The sequence below is a fragment of the Ochotona princeps genome, unplaced genomic scaffold, assembly GCF_030435755.1.
Source record: "Ochotona princeps isolate mOchPri1 unplaced genomic scaffold, mOchPri1.hap1 HAP1_SCAFFOLD_414, whole genome shotgun sequence".
NCBI classification, from domain to species: Eukaryota; Metazoa; Chordata; class Mammalia; order Lagomorpha; family Ochotonidae; genus Ochotona; species Ochotona princeps.
The window spans coordinates 1-22,375 of NW_026697061.1; the positions used below are offsets into that span (position 1 = coordinate 1).

Genomic DNA, 22,375 nt, shown 5'->3' on the forward strand with positions numbered 1-22,375 from the left:
GGCCCCCCTCCCTCCCGAGGAGACGTCCACCCCCCCCCCCCGCAACGCGTGGTCGACCCTCATTGGTCGGCGGTGCGGCCAATAGAAATCGGCCATCTGGGAACCCAGCGTTCCGAGGCACAACCGGACCTGCTGGCCCGGCGTTCGTCCAATGGACGGGCAGAGCGGCGGCGAACGTCCAATAGAAACGCGGGAGGGGAGGGCCCAGGGGCCGGGTCAGGTTGGTGTGAGAGGCGGGCGGGTATAAAAGGCTGCAGCCGGCAGCGGCGTCCTTCCGTACCGCAGAGCCGCTGCTGGACGGTCGTTCTTAAAGGGCCCGCGAGCCGCCGCTGCCGCCGCCGCCCCCTCGGCCCGCCATGCTGCTCCCCGTGCCGCTGCTGCTCGGCCTCCTCGGCCTGGCCGTCGCCGAACCCGCCATCTACTTCAAGGAACAGTTTCTGGACGGAGGTAACGCCCGGCTGTGGCTCGAGCGCCCGTTTGCACGAACGCGACCGGTGGCCCTACCCCTTCCCCTTCCCCGCCGCCCCCGAAGCCCGGATCGGCGTCGTCCTGTGGCCTCGTAATTACCTTCCTCGAGGGCCAACACGGCGGCCTCCCCGGGGGACCCAGAGCCGCGGGGCCATCCGCTGTTTGCCTTCCCGGGGGAGCGTGGAGGGCGCAGCGGCCTCTCCCTGGGGTGTGTGTGTGTGTAAGGTGCTGGGGGCGGGGGAGCGCAGGCTGGAATTTGGGGAGGGGAGTGTTGCTCAAGACACCCCGGACTGTCACCCAGGTTCCGTCCTGGGAAGGACGGGTGGGCACGTCGTCCCTCTGCCGTCCCCCCACCCCCACCCCCACCCCCGTCCACCTAGTGGGGTCTTGGCAGGTGCCCGGGAAGGATGATGGGAGGTGGGTGTGTGTCTGGGAGGGGTGGTGGCGGCGGGTGGGGGTCCGGCAGAGTCGCCCTAACCTGACGTTGGACACCGACCTCCCCCCTCCCCTCCACCGCTCCTCACTTAGATGGGTGGACCAACCGCTGGGTCGAATCCAAACACAAGTCTGATTTTGGCAAATTCGTGCTGAGTTCCGGCAAGTTCTACGGCGATCAGGAGAAAGATAAAGGTTCGCTAAAAAGGGAGGGTGTGCGTGCGCGCCCCCCCCCCCCGGGGTGCAGGTTGGACCCGGCTCTGAGAAGCAGGGTGGGCTTCCTCCCTGCCCCCGGCCCCCGGGAGTTAGAAGGCAGGTGCAGGACGTCCCGGGGGACCCCTCTGGACCCAGGCTCTCTGTGCCGTCCGCCCCAGGGCTGCAGACGAGCCAGGATGCCCGCTTCTACGCGTTGTCCGCGCGGTTCGAGCCTTTCAGCAACAAGGGCCAGCCGCTGGTGCTGCAGTTCACCGTCAAGCACGAGCAGACCATCGACTGTGGGGGCGGCTACGTGAAGCTGTTTCCGGCCAGCCTGGACCAGAAGGACATGCACGGCGACTCGGAGTACAACATCATGTTCGGTGAGGGACCCCGCCCCCTGAAACCTCCCCATCCTCCGTCGTCGGGGCAGTGTGGAGAGACCCCCAGTCAGTGTGGGTGGAAACGGGCATCCCGGTGTCTGCCACACTTGGCCACGTGCGGGTACTTCCACATCTGTCTGCGAGAGTCGAGTGTTGAGTCCTTGGTCTTTGGTGCTGTGGGGGGAGGGGTTATGGGAAGGAAGGGTGGGGACCTCGGCAGCCGTGGGCAGCGGTCACTCAGGTGGCTTCCCCACCCCCACCAGGGCCTGACATCTGTGGGCCCGGCACCAAGAAGGTTCATGTCATCTTCAACTACAAGGGCAAGAACGTGCTGATCAACAAGGACATCCGGTGTAAGGTGTGTGTCTTCCCTACCCCACCACCATACTGCCCGGGGACAGCAGGGCGTGCTGCACACACACACACACACACACACACACACACACACTGCCCGGGGACAGCAGGGCGTACTGGACACACACACACACACACACACACACACTGCCCGGGGACAGCAGGGCGTGCTGCACACACACACACACACACACACACACTGCCCGGGGACAGCAGGGCGTGCTACACACACACACACACACACACTACCCGGGGACAGCAGGGCGTACTGGACACACACACACACACACACACACACACACACTCTGCCTGAAGACAGCAGGGTGTGCTGGACACACACTGCCCGGGGACAGCAGGGCGTACTGGACACACACACACACACACACACACACACTGCCCGGGGACAGCAGGGCGTGCTGGACACACACACACACACACTCACATCATGCTGTCCCACCCCCAGGATGATGAGTTCACACACCTGTACACGCTGATCGTGCGGCCCGACAACACGTATGAGGTGAAGATTGACAACAGCCAGGTGGAGTCGGGCTCCCTGGAGGACGACTGGGACTTCCTGCCCCCCAAGAAGATCAAGGACCCCGACGCCGCCAAGCCGGAAGACTGGGATGAGCGGGCCAAGATCGACGACCCCACAGACTCCAAGCCCGAGGTGGGTGCTGGGGCTGGGCCTTTCCCCGGTCCCACCCTGGGGGAGGCCAGCGGGTCGCACACTGACCTCATGCATGGACCTCTCTCCCAGGACTGGGACAAGCCTGAGCACATCCCGGACCCCGACGCCAAGAAGCCAGAGGACTGGGACGAAGAGATGGATGGCGAGTGGGAGCCGCCGGTCATCCAGAACCCCGAGTACAAGGTGCGCCGGGGAGCGGCCGGAGGTCGCCCCCACAGGGAAGGGGCCTGCCTCAGCCGCTTACCTGTGCACCCACCTTCCCACAGGGTGAGTGGAAGCCACGGCAGATTGACAACCCCGATTACAAGGGCACGTGGATCCACCCAGAAATCGACAACCCCGAGTACTCTCCGGACGCCAACATCTATGCCTACGACAGCTTTGCTGTGCTGGGCCTGGATCTGTGGCAGGTGAGAGGGGGCGAGCAGGAGGAGCGGAGGGAAGGGCAGGGGTCCAGCTCAGGCAGAGCCGATGCTGTCCCTGAAGCCAGCCCCTCACAGTCGTGGCTTGCTGCACCTGCTGCCTGAGCCAGCTCGGTGACCTTGGAAGGTCATTGCCATTGGCCAAAGCTGGTGTCGGGTGGGGAGGGTCAGTCTTCAGGGGCGGCAGGTTGAGCTGCCACTACAGACAGCTGTGGCACAGTGCCCGGGCGGGCTGCTCCACTTCTGATCCAGCCTCTTGCCAAGGCGCCGGGGGGGCAGCAGGCAATGCCCTGCATCTTTGGGCCTCTCCCCGCTGTGGGAGTCCCAGCTGGGCTCCTGGCGTGGAGGTGAGGCAGTGGGTGATGAGGTCCCTGCCCCTCCCCTTTTCCCTGTCATGCCTTTTCCAATCAGTGAGTGGATCTTTGAGGACAGAGGTGTCCCTGCTGCAGGTGCACAGTTGGTACCTGAGCTGCAAGCCAGCTGTCGGGGCCACAGAGAGCTCGCCAGGGCCCCAGGTCACACGCAGGCCACCTGCGGGGCCAGCACTGTGGATGGCAGACAGCCAGCTCGCTGTGTCCCGTCGGGCTGGACTTCTCCCTCTGAGCCTTCATTCACTTGTTCCTTCCATTGCTCAGGTCAAGTCCGGCACGATCTTTGACAACTTCCTCATTACCAACGACGAAGCCTATGCTGAGGAGTTTGGCAACGAGACGTGGGGTGTCACAAAGGTAGGGGCTGGGGAGGGGTGGGCTGGCTGGGGGTGTCGCAGGTGGGGGCTGAGGGGATGGACTGGCTGGTGGGGATTGCAGGGTGCTGAGGGCCGAGTGTGCCTGCAGGCGGTGGGATGCGGGGTTCTGAGGGCCGGTGTGCCTGCAGGTGGCGGGATGCGGGTTCCTGAGGGCCGGGTGTGTCTGCAGGCGGCGGGGCGCGGGGTGCTGAGGGCCGGGTGTGCCCACAGGTGGCGGGATACGGGGTGCTGAAGGCTGGGTGTGCCCGCAGGCAGGGTGCGGGGTGGTGAGGGCCGGGTGTGCCCGCAGGCAGCGGGATGCGGGGTGCTGAGGGCCGGGTGTGCCCACAGGCGGCCGAGAAGCAGATGAAGGACAAGCAGGATGAGGAGCAGAGGCTGAAGGAGGAAGAGGAGGACAAGAAGCGCAAGGAGGAGGAGGAGGCGGCGGAGGACGAGGACGACGAGAAGGACAAGGAGGAGGAGGACGAGGAGGAGGAGGACGAGGAGGACGACGCTGCCCAGCCCAAGGACGAGCTGTAGAGGCCATGCTGCCCGCTGCGGGCTGGACTGCGGCCCGCGCTCCCGCCGCACAGCCGGCCGCTCCCAATAATGTCTCTGTGAGACTCCATGAGAACTTTGTTTTTCCCTTCCAGGCAGGTTCAGATTTGGGGTGAATTTTGGTTTTGTTGCCCCCCACAGCTCCCGCATTTTTTTTTACTGGTGTTTGATTCTCCCCTTTTTCATCCAACATCACCTTCCTTGTGCCCCTCTCTTCCCTGTCCCTCGAACCCCCTTCCCACTTGGGGCTAGGGTGGGGGACAAGGAGAGTGGGGAGGAAGGCCCCCCGCCACCCCACCAGGCAGGCAGGAGAAAAGGGGTGGTACCTGCAAACCCCCCCAGCACTGAGGAGGAACAGGGCTCTAACCCGTGCCACCCCTCTGCTGCCCCCACCTCCACCCCCTGGGACTGGGCTGCCGCTTTTGGGTGGGGGGCAGTGGGTTCCGGCTTGGCTCACACTTGAGAATGTAAGAACTACAAACGAAAATTTCTATTAAATTAAGTTTTGTGTCTTCCTCCTGGGTCTCCCTCTGAGAGGGGGGCACTTGGGAATGCCCCTTCACCTGCAGCTGCTGGGGTTAGTGGGGTTCAAGACCGCAGGAGGCCTTCACCTCCAAACCAGCAGCCCAAGGGGAGAAAGCTTATGTCCCCCTCCCCCCATGTAGTCCACCTGATGCCCTGCGCACCACAGCTAGCGAGTGTCATTTGTAACCTGTCCGCCTTGGTCGAATGAGAAAAACCAGGTCCAGAACTTGGTGAGCAAGAGTGGGGCGGTGGTGGACGCAACAACCTGGTCACTTCCTCCTAGGTCTTGTGAGCCCCTGTGGGCACTGGGATTATGCCCCAGTCCCTAGTGTCACGAGCCAAGGAAACGGCCTGCAGGGTTTCTGTTTGGATGGTCCTAGGTGTCAGTTTGGGAAAGAGGCCGACCCAAGGGAGGGAACACACGCGGGTGGTGGTTGCAGGACAGGTCAGGGGGGCTTGAGCGGGAAGGCTCAGAAGGGGTAGGAAGCTGTCAGCGGCCAGGGAGCTTGTAGAATCAAGGTTTGCAGTGTGCGCTGCAACTTGGCCATGGGTGTGGTGCCCAGGGGCTCCGTAGTGTCCAGTGTGTCAGGATGGTGAGCTTAGGACATGAGATGTGGGAATCTTGCCCTGCCTTCCAGTCAGTCCCACCCTGCATCCGGGTTCTAACTTCTCCTATGGCCAGTGGCCCAGGCTTAGTTCTTCAAATTTGGGTGGGTTACCCTGTCTCTGGGACTGGCTTTTCCTCTTCCAGTCCCTCCTAGGCCCTTTAGGGTTGGTGTGTTTCAGGGGAGAGTGAAGAAAAAGCCATAATGAATATATGGGTGGTGAAGAGGTCGGGATCGGCTGAGGTGAGCAAGTGATGGCAGAATTGGGGCAGAAAAATCTTGCCTGAGTGAGGTCACCAAGCAGCCCAGGGGTAGTCCAGGCTTGTTTGCACTGGGAAAGCAGATTTACGGAGGAGAGCTAGCTCTTCCATCTGCTGGTTCACTCAGCTGGCCGTACTAGAAGCTGAAGCCGGGAGCTGCTTCTGGATCCCCCCCGAGGGTGCGGGGGGCCAAGGCTTTGGGCCATCTCTGCTGCCTTCCCAGGCCACAAGCTTCCTGGAAATGGAGCAGCCGGGACCTGAACCGGTGCCCATGTGGGATCCCGGTGTGTGCAGATAAGCCATAGCACCATCCCGGATCGTCCAAATATTTTAAAGTTTGCTCTTTGGGGCCTAGAAGGCGCCAGGTGATAGCCCAGACCCTGGGGCCCGGTCCTAGTGGAAGGGCTACATTGCCTTCGGGCTTTTCAAATAACTAAAAGGAAAAAAAAAACATTTAATAGAGATTTTTCTGGAAGGAAAATAAAACATCAAAACTTCGGGCTAAAATGTAGGGACGCTGGAGCCGCCTGGCGGTTGCATGACGTCACCGATACTGGTCGTGACATCACCAAACACGTGATCAGATGTCTGCGCCAAAGCAGTCTCTTCACCGGCAAACAGGGAATGTCACATGCGCATGCGCGGGCGTGAGCGCGCGCTGGCGCGCATGCCCGCGGAGGCTAAAGGTCACGCTGGGGGCACGTGGGCCGGTGGTCCGCGCACGCACCGCCTGCCCCGGAAGCGGTCGGCGCGCGCGGCGCGGCTGGGCTATAAGATGGCGGCGGCGTGAGTTGCATGTTGTCCGAGAGTCCGGGGCCGCCGCCTCGTCGCTCAGGCCCCGTCATGGCCGTCACCATCACGCTGAAAACACTGCAGCAGCAGACCTTCAAGATCCGCATGGAGCCCGAGGAGACGGTGCGGGCCGGGCCCGAGCCCGGGGGTGACGGGTGGCGTGGGGGGGGCGGGGAGCCCGGGGTTCTAACCGGAGGGCCGGGGAAGGACGGCGCGGGGACCGGGCACGCCAGGGGCTGTCCAGGACTGTCCAGGGCTCAGGATGGGGGGCTGTCCCGGGGCTGTCCAGGGCTCAGGATGGGGAGCTGTCTCTGGGCTGTCCAGGGCTCAGAATCTGGGGGCTCTCTAGGGCTCAGGATGGGGGGCTGTCCAGGGCCCAGGTTGGAGAGGCTGTCCCAGGGCTGTCCAGGGCTCAGGATGGGGCGGCTGTCCAGGGCTCAGGATGGGGGGCTGTCCCGGGGCTGTCCAGGGCTCAGGATGGGGCGGCTGTCCAGGGCTCAGGATGGGGAGCTGTCCCGGGGCTGTCCAGGGGTCAGCATGGGGGAGCTGTCCCGGGGCTGTCCAGGGCTCAGGATGGGACGGCTGTCCCGGGACTGTCCCGGGGCTCAGGATGGGGCGGCTGTCCCGGGACTGTTTCGGGGCTCAGGCTGGGGCAGCTGTCCCGGGGCTCAGGCTGGGTGGCGGTCCAGGACTGTCCAGGGCCCAGGCTGGGGCAGCTGTCCAGGGGCCAGGCCCCATGGCCATGGCGCCTGCCAGGGGAGCTGCCAGTGCTTGGGCACCCAGCCCGGTATGCGTTGCCCAGCTCCAGCCTGGCCTAGCCCAGTGTCGGCAGAAGGGCCGGTGACACTGAGCAGGTCATGACAACACAGGCAGTTCTTGGGTGACAGCACTGTGTGTGATGGCTCTGTCACGTGTTGTCTGGCTGACTTTTGACGTGAGGAGCTGCGAGTGAGGACCTTGGTGGTAGTGAGCTCGGGGGCAGCCTCCGGGTGGGAGTCCACACTGCAGAGAGGAGCCGGGAGCAGCAGGAGGAGAGGGGACTGGATTCCGGGGTGGAATGCAGGTGGCACACGGGCGTGGCGCTGCCAGCAGGGACCCTGCATCCCACTGTGAAGCCCCGACCCTCTCCCAGCTCTCGCCTGTCTTGTGCAGAGAACCAGCAGATGGGAGATTTGTCTCTCTCTCTGTATGGCTCTCTGTCACTGTGCCTGCCTTATTAAATGTGTACACTGAATCTTCCAGAAAGCTTGTCATTGTTCTAATTGAGTGCTGTGAAATGCGGGAGCCTTCATTGTGTCTTTTACCTCTTCATCCTTTTTTATTTAAGATTTTTTTATTTTCCTTGGAAAGTCAGATATACAGAGAGGAGGAGAGACATAGAGGAAGATCTTCTGTCCGCTGATTGACTCCCCAAGTGGCAGCAACAGCTGAAGCTGAGCTGATCTGAAGCCAGAAGCCCGGAACCTCTTCCGGGTCTCCCACGTGGGTGCAGGGTCCCAAGGCTTTGGGCCGTCCTCAACTGCTTTCCCAGGCCACAAGCAGGGAGCTGGATGGGAAGCAGGGCTGCCAGGATACGAACCAGTGCTCATATGGGTTCCCGGCACATTCAAGGCGAAAACTTTAGCCGTTAGGCTACTGTGCCAGGCCCCTCATCCTGCTTTTTAAAAAAATGTTTATTTTTATTGGAAAGCAGATTTACAGAGAGAAACACAGAAAGATCTTCTACACATTGGTTCACTCCCCAGGTGGCCACAACGTCCATAGCTGACCCGATCCAAAGCCAGGAGCTTCTTCCAGGCCTCCCACACGGGTGCAGGGTCTCAAGGCTTTGGGCTGTCCTCGGCTGCTTTCCCAGGCACAAGTAGGGAGCTGGACGGGAGGCCGGGCAGCTGGGATTAGAACCGGCGCCCATTGGGATCCCGGCTTGTGCAAGGCTTCTTCCTTCTCTTTTACACAGTCTGAAGTAACTGTTCAGAAATTTCCTGGAGACTGGCCACCCCCACGAGAGCTTTTGGCAACGCAGTAGGACAGTGCCCTGCGGGCCCTCTTGGTTCCCTCAGCCACTTTGTGTTTCCCCTTGCTCACCTCCGTGCCCCGTTGGTGAGAGCAGGTCCCCTCCACCTCACACATCCCCAGAGGCTGAGACGGCGCGCAGAGCAGGGCTCGGCTCCCCAGATGACGGGCTGGGGGCTGGGGGGCAGCAGCAGGGTCCGCCGTGTGTGGCAACTCAGCCCGGCCACGGCGCCTTCCAGGTCAAGATGCTGAAAGAGAAGATAGAGGCCGAGAAGGGCCGCGAGGCGTTCCCCGTGGCCGGCCAGAAGCTCATCTACGCCGGCAAGATCCTGAGCGACGACGTCCCGGTCCGGGACTATGGCATCGACGAGAAGAACTTCGTGGTCGTCATGGTGACCAAGGTGGGTGGGTGGGCCCAGGGAGCCGGCGAGGGAGAGAGATTAGAGCCGGGCACGCGGCCAGCGGGGCAGGGCCGAGGGCTTGGGTGGGGGTGCGTGGGTGTGATAGCGAGCCCACACCCATTGCCCCGTGTTTGCTCCCGCTGCCACAGGCCAAGGCTGGCCAGGGCTCCTCGGCACCCCCGGAGGCCTCCCCGACTGCCGCCCCGGAGTCCTCCTCGTCCACCGTCTGCCCACCGGCCCCCGCCTCCGGCATGTCCCAGCCCCCAGCAGCCGGCAGAGAAGACAAGAGCCCATCCGAGGAGTCGGCCCCCACGACGTCGCCCGAGTCCGTGTCCGGGTAAGGCAGGGGATGTGAGGCAGTGCCCTCCTGTCGTGGTCCTAACTGTGCACCTCCAAGAAGGCCGAGGGCGGGTGGGGGCGCGGCTGCTGGCCGCCGGAAGCTCGGGTCCGATTTCTCTCTCTTGAATTTGCAGCTCTATTCCCTCTTCAGGTAGCAGCGGGCGAGAGGAAGATGCAGCCTCCACGCTAGGTGGGTGGGTGGTCCCCCCGGGCAGAGGTCACGACCCAGCGCTGCAGCCGGGCCTTGGCCCCCCGGTGTCGGCGGGAGGGTCCACCACGGCTCCCCGGTAACCCGGCCCCGCCACGCTCCCTCCGCAGTGACTGGCTCTGAGTACGAGACGATGCTCACCGAGATCATGTCCATGGGCTACGAGCGGGAGCGGGTCGTGGCCGCCCTGCGGGCCAGCTACAACAACCCCCACCGGGCTGTGGAGTATCTGCTCACGGTGAGGTGGGGCCTCTCCACCTCCTCTCGGAGGGCCCCTGGGGGGCCGTGGCGGCATCCAGAGGTCTCCCTGTGGGCTGGAGGGAGGCTCGTGGTCTGTGCGTGAGAACTGAACTGGAGCCCTGACAGGGGATCCCCGGGAGCCCCGAGCCGGAGCACGGGGCCGTGCAGGAGAGCCAGGTGTCAGAGCAGCCGGCCACCGAGGCAGGTGAGCAGATGGGGCAGGCGCGCACACACACACACACACACACATATACAGAGGCAGGCGAACGGGGGGGGGGTGCACAGGTGAGCAGGAGGGGTGGTGTGCAAGGAAGCTGTGTGCAGGTACCTACACAAACACACGTGCATTCAGACTGCACCTGGCCTGACCCCTGACCCCACTCCCCTCCAGCAGGAGAGAACCCCCTGGAGTTCCTGCGGGACCAGCCCCAGTTCCAGAACATGCGGCAAGTGATCCAGCAGAACCCAGCCCTGTTGCCCGCGCTGCTGCAGCAGCTGGGCCAGGAAAACCCGCAGCTGCTGCAGGTGCGGGATTGGGGGTTGAGAGCACCCGCCCAGCAGGCCCCTGGCTCCAGTCCTGGGCTCCACACACAGCTGGCACCCTCTGGCTGCTTCTATTTGTGTGGCACCTCCCGGGGCAGCCGGGGCCTGGCCCCCATTGACTCTGGGACCACGCGTCCTGCTGGCTCTTTCCAGATGCTGGCCTGGGAGGGCAGTGTCGTGTGTCCGCTCCTTACCCCCATCCTGTCACATTCCCCCTGCCCCCGGCCACCTTGCTGGCTACACCTGTTCCCATGAGTCTTCCCCCGCATACATTCAGTGCCCCTCTTGTATCCGTGAGCCTGTCCGCGGAGCCCACACTCATCCTCCCTCCCTTTTGTGAGGAGCAGCTGGTCCCAGGGTCCTGGCCGGCCGGCCTCTCCTCCCGACCTGGTCCAGCGGTCCGTGGGCTGCCAGGGCCTTCACTGTGGTGCAAGAGGAGCTGGTTCCTCTGCAGAAATGGCCATGCGTGCACAGGGCTGCAGGACCTCCAGCTGGCTGCGCGAGGTTCAAGTCCTCCCGCTCTGTTTTCCACCTGCCCTGGGCTCCCCTTTTGGGTTCCCACCCCACACAGGTGCAGGTCCTTCCTGTGCCCATGTCCCACCTGCCCGTGTTTGCTGATGGCCAGAGCTGCCCAGCACCTGACCACACGGACAGGGCCTGGGGTTCTGGCTTCAGCAGGCACTTGTTGAGAGCAGGGGTGGTGCCGGGGAAGAGGGGCCCCAGGGCTACGGCTCAGCGGCCATCCCTTCCACAGCAAATCAGCCGGCACCAGGAGCAGTTCATCCAGATGTTGAACGAGCCCCCAGGGGAGCTGGCCGACATCTCGGACACGGAGGGGGAGGTGGGCGCCATAGGCGAGGAGGCCCCACAGATGAACTACATCCAGGTGACGCCGCAGGAGAAGGAAGCTATAGAGAGAGTGAGTGACCTGGCCGGGGGGGTGGGGAGCCCGTTGGCTGGGACAGCCCCCCAGCCCCGCAGCGCTCACAGCACCCCTCCTCCGCTTGCAGTTGAAGGCCCTGGGCTTCCCCGAGAGCCTGGTGATCCAGGCCTACTTCGCATGTGAAAAGAATGAGAACTTGGCTGCCAACTTCCTTCTGAGTCAGAACTTCGATGATGAGTGATGGATGCTGGGAGGCCGGGCCGCCACTGTCCCCCTGCCTGCCCGCCCCCTCCTGCCCTGCCCCTTCTCCCCTCCACAGAATGTTTTATAAAAGAAAAAAATATATATTCATGTTTATTTAAGAAGTGGGGAAAAAAAATCAAAAACCTTAAAAAAAACAAACAAACCAAAAACACCAACTACCAGCTCCCGTCGTGGTCTGCAAGGACCCAGGCCAGACAGCTGTCCCTGCGCCTCCACTCTGGCCCTGCTCGGGAGGCGCTGGCAGGGCTGGGAGGCGACAGATGGGCCCCTCTTGGCCTCTGTCCCAACTCTCCGCAGCCAGATGGAGAGGCGGCTGCTCGCTGCCCCCCTCCCCCCAGCCCTGCTCTCATCACCCGAATGAGGGGAGGCTGGCCCCCCAAACTTTGATCCTCTGTGAGAGTGGCCCAAATTCTTCCATCTGGGCTGAGCCCCTAGGCCACCCCCCCCCCCCATCCCAGGAAAGAAAGTCTTGGCAAGGTTTTGAAGTGAATAAAAGTTTTGGACAAAAAAAGAAAAAAGTCAGCCCGATGGTCCACTCCAGCGTGTTGGGGTCTGGGGGCTGCCAATGTCTTCCCATCCCACCTCACCACCCCCAAGCTGCGTCTGTCCCAGTCAGGCCTGGAATTGCAGCCTTGGAAGGGGTGGCTGCTCCCTGCTTCCCCCCCACCTGCCCCCCACAATCCCCAGATCGGCTCTGGCTCAGTTCCCCCCCTGGTAATTGGCTAATTACTGGAGATGAATGTTGGTAAACAGAAGCCCCCTTTTCCTCGGCCATCTGCTCCCTCCACAGCAGCCCCCCTCTTTCCTGCCCCCACCACTCTGGAGCAGCCCCAGTTAGCCAAGGCCCAGGGCCCACTGGGAAAGGACACACAGACCGCAGGCCCAGTAGTCTTTATTGGGGAGCCGCGGGGTCCTGGTTGGCGGCAGGGGTGGGAGCCGCGGCCATGGCGGCCGCCCGCGCCTCCTTCTTGAGCCGCTGCTTCTCTTCCTTGAGGCGCTTGCGCTGCTGCTTCTCCAGGTCCTGCAGCAGCTCCTGGAAGCGGGCGCTCCTAGGGTCCACGTGGTAGCCCAGGCGCTCCTGGGCCTCGGCCTGCAGCCGCGCCCTCCTCTCCTTGTCGGCCTGCGCCTTCTCCCAGCGCTCCCGCTTCTGCCGCCGCCAGTCCTCGATCATCTGGGGCATCTTGGCCATGCATTCGGCGATGTGCTGTTCCCTGCGGGGAGAGGGGGACGCGGTGAGGGTGCAGAGGCCTGTGGGCCAGGCAGAGTAGCCCCCCAACTCTGTAATCCGTGCCATTGAGCTGTCAAGGGCTGGAGCAGGATGGGGTCAGGTAACTCGCAGCCCCACCCAGGCTGTTGTCATGAGTGACCCCACCTCCGTTCTGTAAACATCACCCCACAGGTACGGTGCTACGCGCCCAGCAAAGAAGGTACAAGAGTTGCCTAATCCTCTGCTTGCTAAGCTAGGCACCCACCCCATGTGGGCACCAGTTCACATCCTGGCTGCTCCACTTCCCATCCTGCTCCCTGCCTGTGGCCTGGGAAAGCAGTGGAGGTCGGCCCAAAGCCTTGGGACCCTGCACCCACGTGGGAGACCCAGAAGCAGCTCCTGGCTTTGGATCGGCTCAGCTCTGGCCATTTGGGGAGTGAACCAGCGCGTGGAAGATCTTTGTCTCCTCTCTGTAAGTCTGCCTTTCCAACAAACATTAGTAATAATAACACAGGGCAAGAAACAAACGGATGCTCCCCTCCAGCACACGCACCTCTGTGGGGTGCCAGTTCCAGACCCATCTGAGATATTCGGAAGGTTGAGGCCAGGGAGGGGCAGCCAGCTCGTCAGCCCACTGCCCAGGCCTCAGGGAGAACGGCACCATCCTGCAGACACCCTCGCCGGGTCACCTCGTCCAGGGTCTGCACCCTAAGCGTGGATCACCTCGTCCGGGGTCTGCGCCCTAAGCGTGGGTCACCTCGTCCGGGGTCTGCACCCTAAGTGTGGGTCACCTCGTCCGGGGTCTGCGCCCTAAGCGTGGGTCACCTCGTCCGGGGTCTGTGCCCTAAGCGTGGGTCACCTCGCCCTAGGTCTGCGTCCTAAGCGTGGGTCACCCCCGCCCTGGGTCACCTCGTCCGGGGTCTGCGCCCTAAGCGTGGGTCACCTCGCCCTAGGTCTGCGTCCTAAGCGTGGGTCACCCCCGCCCTGGGTCACCTCGTCCGGGGTCTGCGCCCTAAGCGTGGGTCACCTCGCCCTGGGTCACCTTGTCCGGGGTCTGCGCCCTAAGCGTGGGTCACCTCGCCCTGGGTCACCTCGTCCGGGGTCTGCGCCCTAAGCGTGGATCACCTCGTCCGGGGTCTGCGCCCTAAGCGTGGATCACCTCGTCCGGGGTCTGCGCCCTAAGCGTGGGTCACCTCGCCCTGGGTCACCTCGTCCGGGGTCTGCGCCCTAAGCGTGGGTCACCTCGCCCTGGGTCACCTCGTCCGGGGTCTGCGCCCTAAGCGTGGGTCACCCCCACCTCGCCCCGCACCTCTCCCGGCGCCGCTGCTCCTCGGCCAGCTGCTTCTCCCGCAGCGACTCCTGCATGCGCGCCAGGCTCGGCCAGCTCTCGTCCTCCTCGGCCTGCAGCTCCAGCAGCTGCGCTCGCCCCGGCCACAGCGCGCCAGGGGCCACCCCGGACGCCGCGCCGTGCCGCGCGAACTGCTTGGCGGCGTGGCGCGGCCCCAGTTGCCAGCGCGGGGTCAGCGGGGCCTCCGGGTCTGGCCAGTACGGCCCCGGCGGTCGACGCGGCGGCGGCGGTGCCCGGTAAGCCCGCCCGCCGCGGCCCAGGCCGCCCGCCGGCCCGAGCAGGAGCAGGCGCGCCGGCCGCACGGACGCCGCCATCTTGGGCGTGCGGGGTCCTCGCGGGCCGGGCCGGGGTGGCCGCGGCGCTTGCCTGAGCGCAGAGAGTTGCGTGCTGGGCGCGGGGCGAGGCCAGGGACCCCAGGGCTTCGCAGCCCTGCGAGAACCGCTTTGCATTTGATCCAGTCATGTTTAGGTCAGTCATGCTGTGCATGTCCAATTCAGCGTGTTTGTGTAATTTAATTCGTCTGTTTTAAAAATTGAAGCAACTATACTGAAAAAAAAATTTAAGATTCACTTATTTTTTTAAAAAGATTTATTTATGTTTATTGGAAAGGCAGCTATACAGAGAAGAAGATCCTCCGTCCGATGAGTCACACCCCACGTGGCTGCAATGGCCGGAGCTGAGCCGATCCAAAGCCAGGAGCCAGAAGCCTCTTCTGGGTCTCCCACACGGATGCAGGGTCCCAAGGCTTTGGGCCGTCCTCCACTGCTTTCCCAGGCCACAGGCAGGACACGAACCGGTGCCCAAATGGGATTCCAGCGCTTGAAGGGCGAGGATTAACCGAGTGACAGCGCTGGGTCCCAGAAAGATTATTTCTGAAACATTATTTCTTTTCAGTCTAAAGTGAAGCTTTCTCACAGCGTGTGCTTGTCCTCATCCCCCTCCTCAATAAGAAAACCTTGCTACTCTTCAATAACTTTTTAAAAGTTATTTATTTAAAAGCAGAATGATAGAAAGAGGGAGCGAGAGAGATCTTCCCTCTGAGCGCATCCTGCCTAAATGACAGCAGCTTGTGTGGGACCCCACCCAGGTTTCCGCTGGGTGCGCTGGGTGCGCTGGGTGCGGGGACCCAGGCCCTGGGACCCTCCTGGCTGCCTTCCCAGCCCAGCTGGAGCTGGAGGGGAAGTGGAGCTGGAGGGGAGGTAGCTTGACCTGACTCAGGGGCTTCCGGGCACCTGCTGCTGGTCTTGGGGGCTTGTGGGGTGGGGAGCTACACTGTGCGCAGAGCGCTGGGAGGAGGGAGGTGGCCGCAGCCGGGCAGGAGGATTGGGGGTGCTGGACCGCAGAAGGGCAACTTGGAGGGGGCGAGGTGGTGACTGCGGGGAGCCCACATCCACCCTCCTCCATTAGAGTCCCCAGGAGCGAGCAGGTGTCCTCTGCCACCGCGCAATTCCAGGAGCCGCCGCCAGAGGGCGGGCGCGGACTCCAGAGAGCGCGGCCACTGGGGGTGGATGGCGATGAGAGGTGCTGAGGGGTGGGGGTGCTGAGAGTGGGGGTGCTGAGGGTGGGGGTGCTGAGGGGTGGGGGTGCTGAGGGGTGGGGGTGCTGAGAGTGGGGGTGCTGAGAGTGGGGGTGCTGAGGGGTGGATGGCGATGAGAGGTGCTGAGGGGTGGGGGTGCTGAGGGGTGGGGGCGGTGAGGGGTGGGGGTGCTGAGGGGTGGGGGCGGTGAGGGGCTTGGGTCGTTGATGGTTAGGGGCTGCTAAGGGGTGGGGATGAGAGGTGGAAGGCAGTGAGGGTGGGATGTGGGAAGGGGCTGAACCGTGGCTTCTCACGGTCCCAGGAGGCCTTTTAGCTCCTCACCTGGGTGTGACATGCACGCCCTTAGGGGGTGGGGGTCCACTGTGGCCGGACTCTCTCCCCTCCCCCACTCTGCCTCCACCCCCACCCCGCTTTAGCAGGCTGTTCCCACAGCTCCCTGCAGCATCCCGGGTCTTTGGCAAAAATGTCACCTCCCCTGCCCTGGGGACGGACACCCTTCCTGTCCCATACCTGGCCCTCTTGCAAGCACGCCCAGGATCTTACTCCTCTGGGTCTGCCCGTTCTGCCCCGCAGTGTCAGTCGTGTCTGTGGGCAGGAGAAGGGCCAGCTGAATTAAAAAACTGAATGGAAAACGGCAATTTGAAAGTTTCTTTATGAGGGGGAGGGGACTGGGAATGGTGGGTGTTGTGGCATAGTTGGTAAAGCCAACGTCTGAGACGCAGATTCGAGTCCAGGCGGCTTCACTTCTGATTCAGCTCTCTATTTATGGCCTGGAAAAACAGTGAGAGATGGCCCAAGTCCTGGGGCCGCTGCACCCACGTGGGAGACCCGGATGGAGCTCCTGGCCCCTGGCTTCGGATCAGCTCAGCGCTGGCCGTTGCGGCCACTTGGGGAGTGAATCAGCGGATGAAAGATCTTTCTCTTTGTCTCTGCTCTCTGTAGATCTGCCTTTCCAATAAAAAAAATAAATGTTAAAAAATTTATTTTAAATAAATCTTGGGGAAAAAAGTGTTTTACATCATTGCATAGAGGGAATCTTCAGAAAGCCCATGGAAAATTCATATTGCAAAAAAAACAAACTACAGAAGTTTCAAACGATTTGTTCCAAAGGAGCTTTCTCTTTTTTCAGAAAATTCGTTTGAGAAGCAGAGAGACGAACTGTTGGTTTACTCCCCCAAATGCCCGGGAACCAGAGACTCCATCCGGGTCTCCTGTGTGGGGGGCAGGGACCCAAGGACTTGGGCTGTCCCCTGCTGCCTCCCGGGGTGCGCGAGCGCAGGGAGCTGAGCCTGATCAGATGCGGAGCCAGGACAGTGTCTCTGTTTTTTGAAAAATGTATTTGAGAGGCAGAGAGAGAGACAGAGAGAGAGAGAGATCTCTCATCTCCTGTTTTCCAGTACAACAACCAGAGCTGGGCCAGCCAAAGCCAGCAGCTCCATCTGAGTCGGCCACAGGGTCCGAAGCACATGGGCAATCCATCTTCTAGTGCTCTTCCCAGTGGATCGGAAGTGGATCGGAAGTGGTGCAGCTGGGACTTGAACTGGTGTCCCTATGCTGCCTGTACTGCAGGTGGTGGCTTTACTCACAATGCCATGTTATCATTTTTTAAAAAAGATTTATTTATTTTTTATTGGAAAGGAGATATACAGAGAGGAGGAGAGACAGAGAGGAAGATCTTCCCTCCGATGGTTCACTCCCCAAGTGGCCGCAATGGCCGGAGCTGAGCCAATCCAAAGTAGGGAGCCAGGAGCTTCTTCCGGGTCTCCCACACGGGTGCAGGGTCCCAAGGCTTTGGGCCGTCCTCCACTGCTTTCCCAGGCCACAGGCAGGGAGCTGGATGGGAAGTGGAGCAGCCGGGATTAGAAGCGGCACCCGTATGAGATCCCAGCTCGTGCAAGGTGAGGACTTTAGCTGCTAGGCTATCATTCTAGGCCCTCTCAGTGATCTTGAATTGTCAGAGAGCGACCCCATGACGCTGGCACTTTGGTGAATTTCCAGGGCACAGACAGGGAGCACAGGCCCAGAGCGGTGCAGGGCCTGGCCCTTGGTGGTACAGCCAGGGAACCCAGCAGGGTTGGCATTGAACTTGGACAAAGCCTAGCTGCATGGTGGCATTTTGCTTCGATCCCTGTCCCTCCAGGGTTCTAGTACCTGCCAAGAGCTTGGGCGTTGATCTTTCTCTTAGTAGAATTTGTCTTTTTCTGGTCCCCGGCAGAGCCCCAGCCTGGGGGGAGGTGTGAGAATACAGTGGATCTTTACAGCCTCTGTCTTCCTCCTGTGGGTTTACACAGGCGGCTCCCAGGTGACCCTGGGGGGCGGGGTGGGGAGAGAGGGGGCAATGGGGGCGGAGACAAAGGGGTTAAAAGCAGATGCTGAGGGCGAGAGGGGGCCCAGACTCCACTCCCCAGACAGCAGGGTCGGCTGCGCTGCCCCCCTGAGCCCCCAGACAGACACCCACGGACAGCCAGCCATGCAGGTGCCCCTTGGCCGGTTAGCTGCTTTCCTGGGCCTGCTCAGCGCGGCCCTGCTGCCCCTGGCGTCTGGGAAGCCCAGACCTCAGCCCTGGGCTGCGAGCAATGAAACCCGCGCTGTGCCAGGAGGCGCCCCTGTGCCACCCCCCGGCCTTGGCAGCTGGAAGGCCTTCCTGGGCTTACAGAGACCCCGGAGGCTGCGGGTGCAGGGTGCTTCGCTGGAAGTGGCCCCTGCCACCATCTCTCTGCCGCTGGATCCTCAGCAAGTGACCCAGGAGGTGTGCAAGGCTGTGCCCTTCACGCAGGTGAGTGGGATGGGAAGGTGGACGGAGCTGTCTGGATGCCAGGCAGCGTTGGCCGGGGTGCAGACTGTGGCCACCCTAACCCCCACCACACTCCACCAGGGTCTGAGCTTGGCTTCCAGCAGGTCTATTTCCAGCCAGCCACTAGAGGGTGCCCGTGATCCGTCTTCCCTCTACAGGCTTGCTGCTACCTGAGCCTGAGTCAGGCCAGGAGCCAGGAGCTCCTTCTGAGTCTCCCACGTGGGTGCAGGGGCCCAAGGCTGAAGCCAGGAGCTCTTTCTGAGTCTCCTGCATGGGTGCGGGAGCCCAAGGCCGAAGCCAGGAGCCAGGAGCTCCTTCTGAGTCTCCCATGCGGGTGCAGGGGCCCAAGCACTTGGCCCATCACCTGTTGTCCTCCCCAAACGCATGAACAGAAAACTTCACTGGAAGTGAAGCAGCCAGGACTCGAACTGGCGCCCATGCGGGATGCCTTTTCTGAGCTTTCGTGGCTGCTTCTGCCAGTCGAAGTGAGCCATTGGTGCCATAGTGCCGGTGACCTGGCCTGGCTGGGGGTCAGCTCCCAAAAGCCCTTGGCTTGTCATTTGTCCAAGCCTGACTGGGTGACACCCCCCCCCCCCGGCCAGCCACTCCTCTCGCTCCCAGGGACAATACTGCCCCTGATGGTGCATATTTGCTGTGCAGGTCAGTAGCGTCCTCAGCGGCCCTGGAGTCACACGCCTTTCTTTCATTTCTCACTTTTCTCATCTGTAAATGGGGCTTATAGGAGTGTGCTTCCAAAAAACAAATGTGAGGGACCAGTGCCGTGGGTAAAGTAAGCCTCCATTTGTCATACCAGCATCCCGTATGGGCACCGGTTCAAGTCCTGGCTATTCCACTTCTGATCCACCTCCCTATTAGTGCTCCTGGGAAAGTAGCGGAGAATGGCCCAAAGCCTTGAGACCGTGCGCCTGCATGGGAGACCCGGAAGAGGCTCCTGGCTTCGTCCTGGTCCTGTTGTGACCATATGTACAGTGAACCAGTGGATGGGAAATCTATCCAAAATGCCCGAGTGAGGGACAATCATCAGACGAAGACCTGGCCTTCAGGTAGCAGAGAGAGAGAGAAGGAGTAAGACCGATTCCCAAAGAGACAAAACTTACCATTGCCTTGAGCCTGCCAGGAAAGGGATGACGGGTGCCTTGAGAGAGACCACCAGGGGGGCGACATCTCCTCCACAGGTGCACGCTGGAGGGAGGGAGGGATTCACAGGGTCAGGGCCGGCAGGTGGCAGGGAGGACTTGAGGGGGAGGTGGGGTGGCACCCTGGGGTGAGCTGCCAAGGGGTCTCCCTCATGCTAGCTTCAAGTGTCTGGCATGAGTCCCAACCTCCATCAAGCTCCCTGCTCACATGCCTGGGAAAGGAGCAGGCGATAGCTGTGACGGCCTGGGTCCCTGCACCCACGTGGGCAACCCAGGTGGGCAACCCGGGTGGAGCTCCTGGCTCCTGGCTGCAGCCTGGTCCAGCCCTGGCTGTTGGGGCCATTGGGGGAGTGAACCAGCAGGTGTTAGCATTCTGTCACTCTCTGCTTTCCAGATAAATAAACATATGTTTATAAAGCAGGAGTCCTTGGGCAGAGGGTGTGGAGAAGGAGAGAAGGGCTGTGACTTGGGGTATGATACGCACAATCTAGTTTTAGGTGTTCATGTGTTCATTTGAAAGGTGGAATTAGAAATAGGTTCCGTCCTCTGGCTAACTTTCTAGATGGCCGCAATGGTAAGGTTGAAGGCAGGAGCTCCCGCCGGGTCTCCCAAGTGACGGCAGGATGGTCGCACGCTGCTGCCCCAGCTACATCAGCAGGGAGCTGCTTCGGAAGTGGAGGATCTAGGACTTGAACCTTGGCCACAGGAGGCAGCTTGATTCCAACATCCACTTTTTTGTCGTGCTTGGGTGGCGCCAAATGCCAGCTGACGCCTCGGGGGGGGGGTGGTTCCAGCCCCAGACTGTGCTGTCCCGGCCTTCTCTGATTGCCCCCTTCCCATGCAGGTGCTGTCCAGACCCGGCTGCTCCGTGGCGCGCCTGCGCAACCACATCTGCTTTGGCCGCTGCACCTCAGTCTTCGTGCCCGGCTCCGACCCTGCCTCGCTGGCCCTCTGCAACAGCTGCGAGCCGGGCCGCCAGCGCCGGACCCCGGTGGTGCTGTGGTGCCAAGGGGGCGGGCCCGTGTCAACGTGGCGGCGGGTGAAGATGTTCACCGTGCTGATTAACAGCTGTCAGTGCGGCCCAAAGCCATGAGCCCTCATTCGGTGGGGTTAGGGTGGCGGGAGACGGGCTCTGAAGCACCCAGAGACCAGGGACGCAAGGCTGGGCAGGTGGTCTCATTTGCATAACCCCTAAGCAGGTGCCCACTACCCCCGCCCCAGAGAGAGGACTTGGGTCATCCCCATTTTATGGACAGACAGACTGAGGCAGGATCCCTCAGTGGCACACCTGGGATTTAGATTCAAGGCAGTGAGATGCCTGCTTGTTTTGAAAGACAGAGAGAAAGAGAGAGAATCTTTGAGAGAATCTTTGATCTGCTGGTTCACTCCCCAAATTTCTGCACCAAAGCAGGGAACCAGGGGCTCAGCCAGGTCTCCCCTGTAAGTGGCAGGGGGCCCAAGGCCTTGAGCCATCATGACCCGCTACCTTCCCTGGTTAATACCAGGGAGCTGGTAGGAGGAGGCATTTGGGATGGAGGGGGGAGAATGAAGCCCGGGGTAGACACGGGCCTCCCAAGAGGGCAGCGTGGTCCCTGCCCACTGGATGCTCATGCTTAACCCTTCGACAGAGCCGCATCTTGGCCACCCGCATTCTGACGCTCTCCCATGTTCCGGGAGGACAGGTGTAACGGGCCCCACCCAGGGCAGACCCCAGCCGGCACAACTTTCGCCAGCCTTGAAACTGGCCTGGCTGCTCTTTCCATTCTGTGGGCCACAGACCCGCCCGCGACGACCCCCCCAACCCTCCCCACCCAGGACCCATAAAGATCAGCCCAGCAGTCACACTGCTTGTGTGTGTGTGTGTGTGTTTATTTCTGGGACTGAAAATGGGTGGCGGCCTCTGGCACTTGGGGGTCCCCAGCTGGAGCCCGGGGGCCATAGCAGGCCCAGGCAGCCTGGCTCTGGGCGGCAGATGGCGTTGTCTGGCACAGACCCTGGGACATGTGGCGTGGTCAGCTTTCCCTCCAAATGCCCCCTGGAGCGTGGGGCTGGGTGGGGGACAGGGAGAGGAAGGGGAATGAGCCAAGCCTACCCTTGCCCCATCCTTCTTCCTGGCTCCGGAAGGAAGCCGCCCCCCTCACCTCCCAGTAGGTGAAGGTCAGGCCCAGGGAGAGGGGACCCCAGGAAACAGATGGGCCACTGCAGGGCGTGGGAGCTGGCGACCTGGGTGATCCTACAGGTTGGCACTGCCCAGGGTTGGGAACGACACAGGCTGGCAGCTCCCAAAGCCCTCCTGGCTTGAAGGAGCCAGAAGGAGGGAGGGGACCTCTAAGGGGGCTCCTGGGGTGGGGTGAGGGCGAGAGTGTACACTTTGCTCCCTGCTGCGGGGTTCACAATGCCAAACCCCAGGGGCTGTCTGGGTGGGCAGCTTGTCCCCAGCCCCACTCCCTGCGGTGTGTCTGAGCAGCCTGCTCCCCCATCCCTTACACACACACACACACACAGCTCATTCGAGTCAGCTGTGCCCACCTCCTGCCAGCCAGGGGAGCCAGCTGGGAACCTTGGTGCCCAGGGTGTGTGTGAGTGTGTGTGTGTGTGTGTGTGTGTAGGAGCCACTGGAGTCCTTCCCCCCATCCCTGGGGCAATGCCAGCTGTCTGCCCCCCCAGCTTCTCTAAGCTACCCCCCCAAGAATGGGTGGGTAATGAGAGCTGGAAGGGGGGTGGGGGGCTGCAGGTGCCACAGGCACTGGCACGGGGGGCCGCTAATCAGGTTTGCCAACGCCATCTGTCACCGCGCGAGCATCTGGGGCTCAAGGTGACCCTGTCACCCTCAGTTACAATTACGAATTTGGCATCTGTATTAACAGCCCGCCAGCCGGCCCAAGCAGGGGAGGGCTTGAGTGGGCACTGGGGGGGGCGGAATAAGGCGGGGCTTATGTTCCCAGGGGTTGTGAGGTTGCCAGGGCATGGAGCCTGGCGGCGCTTGGGGGCGTGTGTGTGTGTGAGAGAGAGAGAGAGCTGGC

The 22,375-nt window shown here is 62.0% G+C and overlaps 4 protein-coding genes across 6 annotated transcripts; 3 read left to right on the top strand and 1 right to left on the bottom strand.

Annotated features, from left to right (window-relative positions):
- The first annotated feature begins 247 nt into the window (after positions 1–247).
- On the top strand, positions 248–4,224 carry LOC131478882 (calreticulin). The gene is made up of 9 exons (XM_058659507.1): positions 248–447; positions 997–1,098; positions 1,278–1,481; positions 1,745–1,839; positions 2,299–2,508; positions 2,599–2,712; positions 2,796–2,939; positions 3,587–3,679; positions 4,030–4,224. Exons 1-9 carry the CDS (start codon positions 357–359, stop codon positions 4,216–4,218), a joined length of 1,242 nt encoding a protein of 413 aa, XP_058515490.1. The 5' UTR covers positions 248–356; the 3' UTR covers positions 4,219–4,224.
- A 2,098-nt stretch (positions 4,225–6,322) lies between these two features.
- Positions 6,323–11,827, top strand: LOC131477907 (UV excision repair protein RAD23 homolog A). 3 transcript variants are annotated; one of them, XM_058659510.1, is made up of 9 exons: positions 6,323–6,541; positions 8,671–8,832; positions 8,982–9,169; positions 9,306–9,361; positions 9,490–9,617; positions 9,746–9,824; positions 10,011–10,144; positions 10,917–11,016; positions 11,173–11,228. In XM_058659510.1, exons 1-9 carry the CDS (start codon positions 6,422–6,424, stop codon positions 11,226–11,228), a joined length of 1,023 nt encoding a protein of 340 aa, XP_058515493.1. In that variant the 5' UTR covers positions 6,323–6,421. The 3 variants fall into 3 exon arrangements, with proteins under 3 accessions (XP_058515493.1, XP_058515491.1, XP_058515492.1); XM_058659508.1 differs by having other exon boundaries at positions 6,348–6,541; positions 10,917–11,081; positions 11,173–11,332; XM_058659509.1 differs by having other exon boundaries at positions 6,387–6,541; positions 10,014–10,144; positions 10,917–11,081; positions 11,173–11,827.
- A 358-nt stretch (positions 11,828–12,185) lies between these two features.
- LOC101521905 (large ribosomal subunit protein mL64) lies at positions 12,186–14,194 on the bottom strand. Its single transcript, XM_058659511.1, has 2 exons — positions 13,826–14,194; positions 12,186–12,520 (listed from the first exon to the last, which is right to left on the bottom strand). The coding sequence occupies exons 1-2, from the start codon at positions 14,176–14,178 to the stop codon at positions 12,202–12,204; spliced, it is 672 nt and encodes a 223-aa protein (XP_058515494.1). The 5' UTR covers positions 14,179–14,194; the 3' UTR covers positions 12,186–12,201.
- Positions 14,195–17,770: 3,576 nt separating this feature from the next.
- Positions 17,771–20,445, top strand: LOC131478883 (DAN domain family member 5-like). Its single transcript, XM_058659512.1, has 2 exons — positions 17,771–18,177; positions 20,197–20,445. The coding sequence occupies exons 1-2, from the start codon at positions 17,872–17,874 to the stop codon at positions 20,443–20,445; spliced, it is 555 nt and encodes a 184-aa protein (XP_058515495.1). The 5' UTR covers positions 17,771–17,871.
- The last annotated feature ends 1,930 nt before the right edge of the window (positions 20,446–22,375 follow it).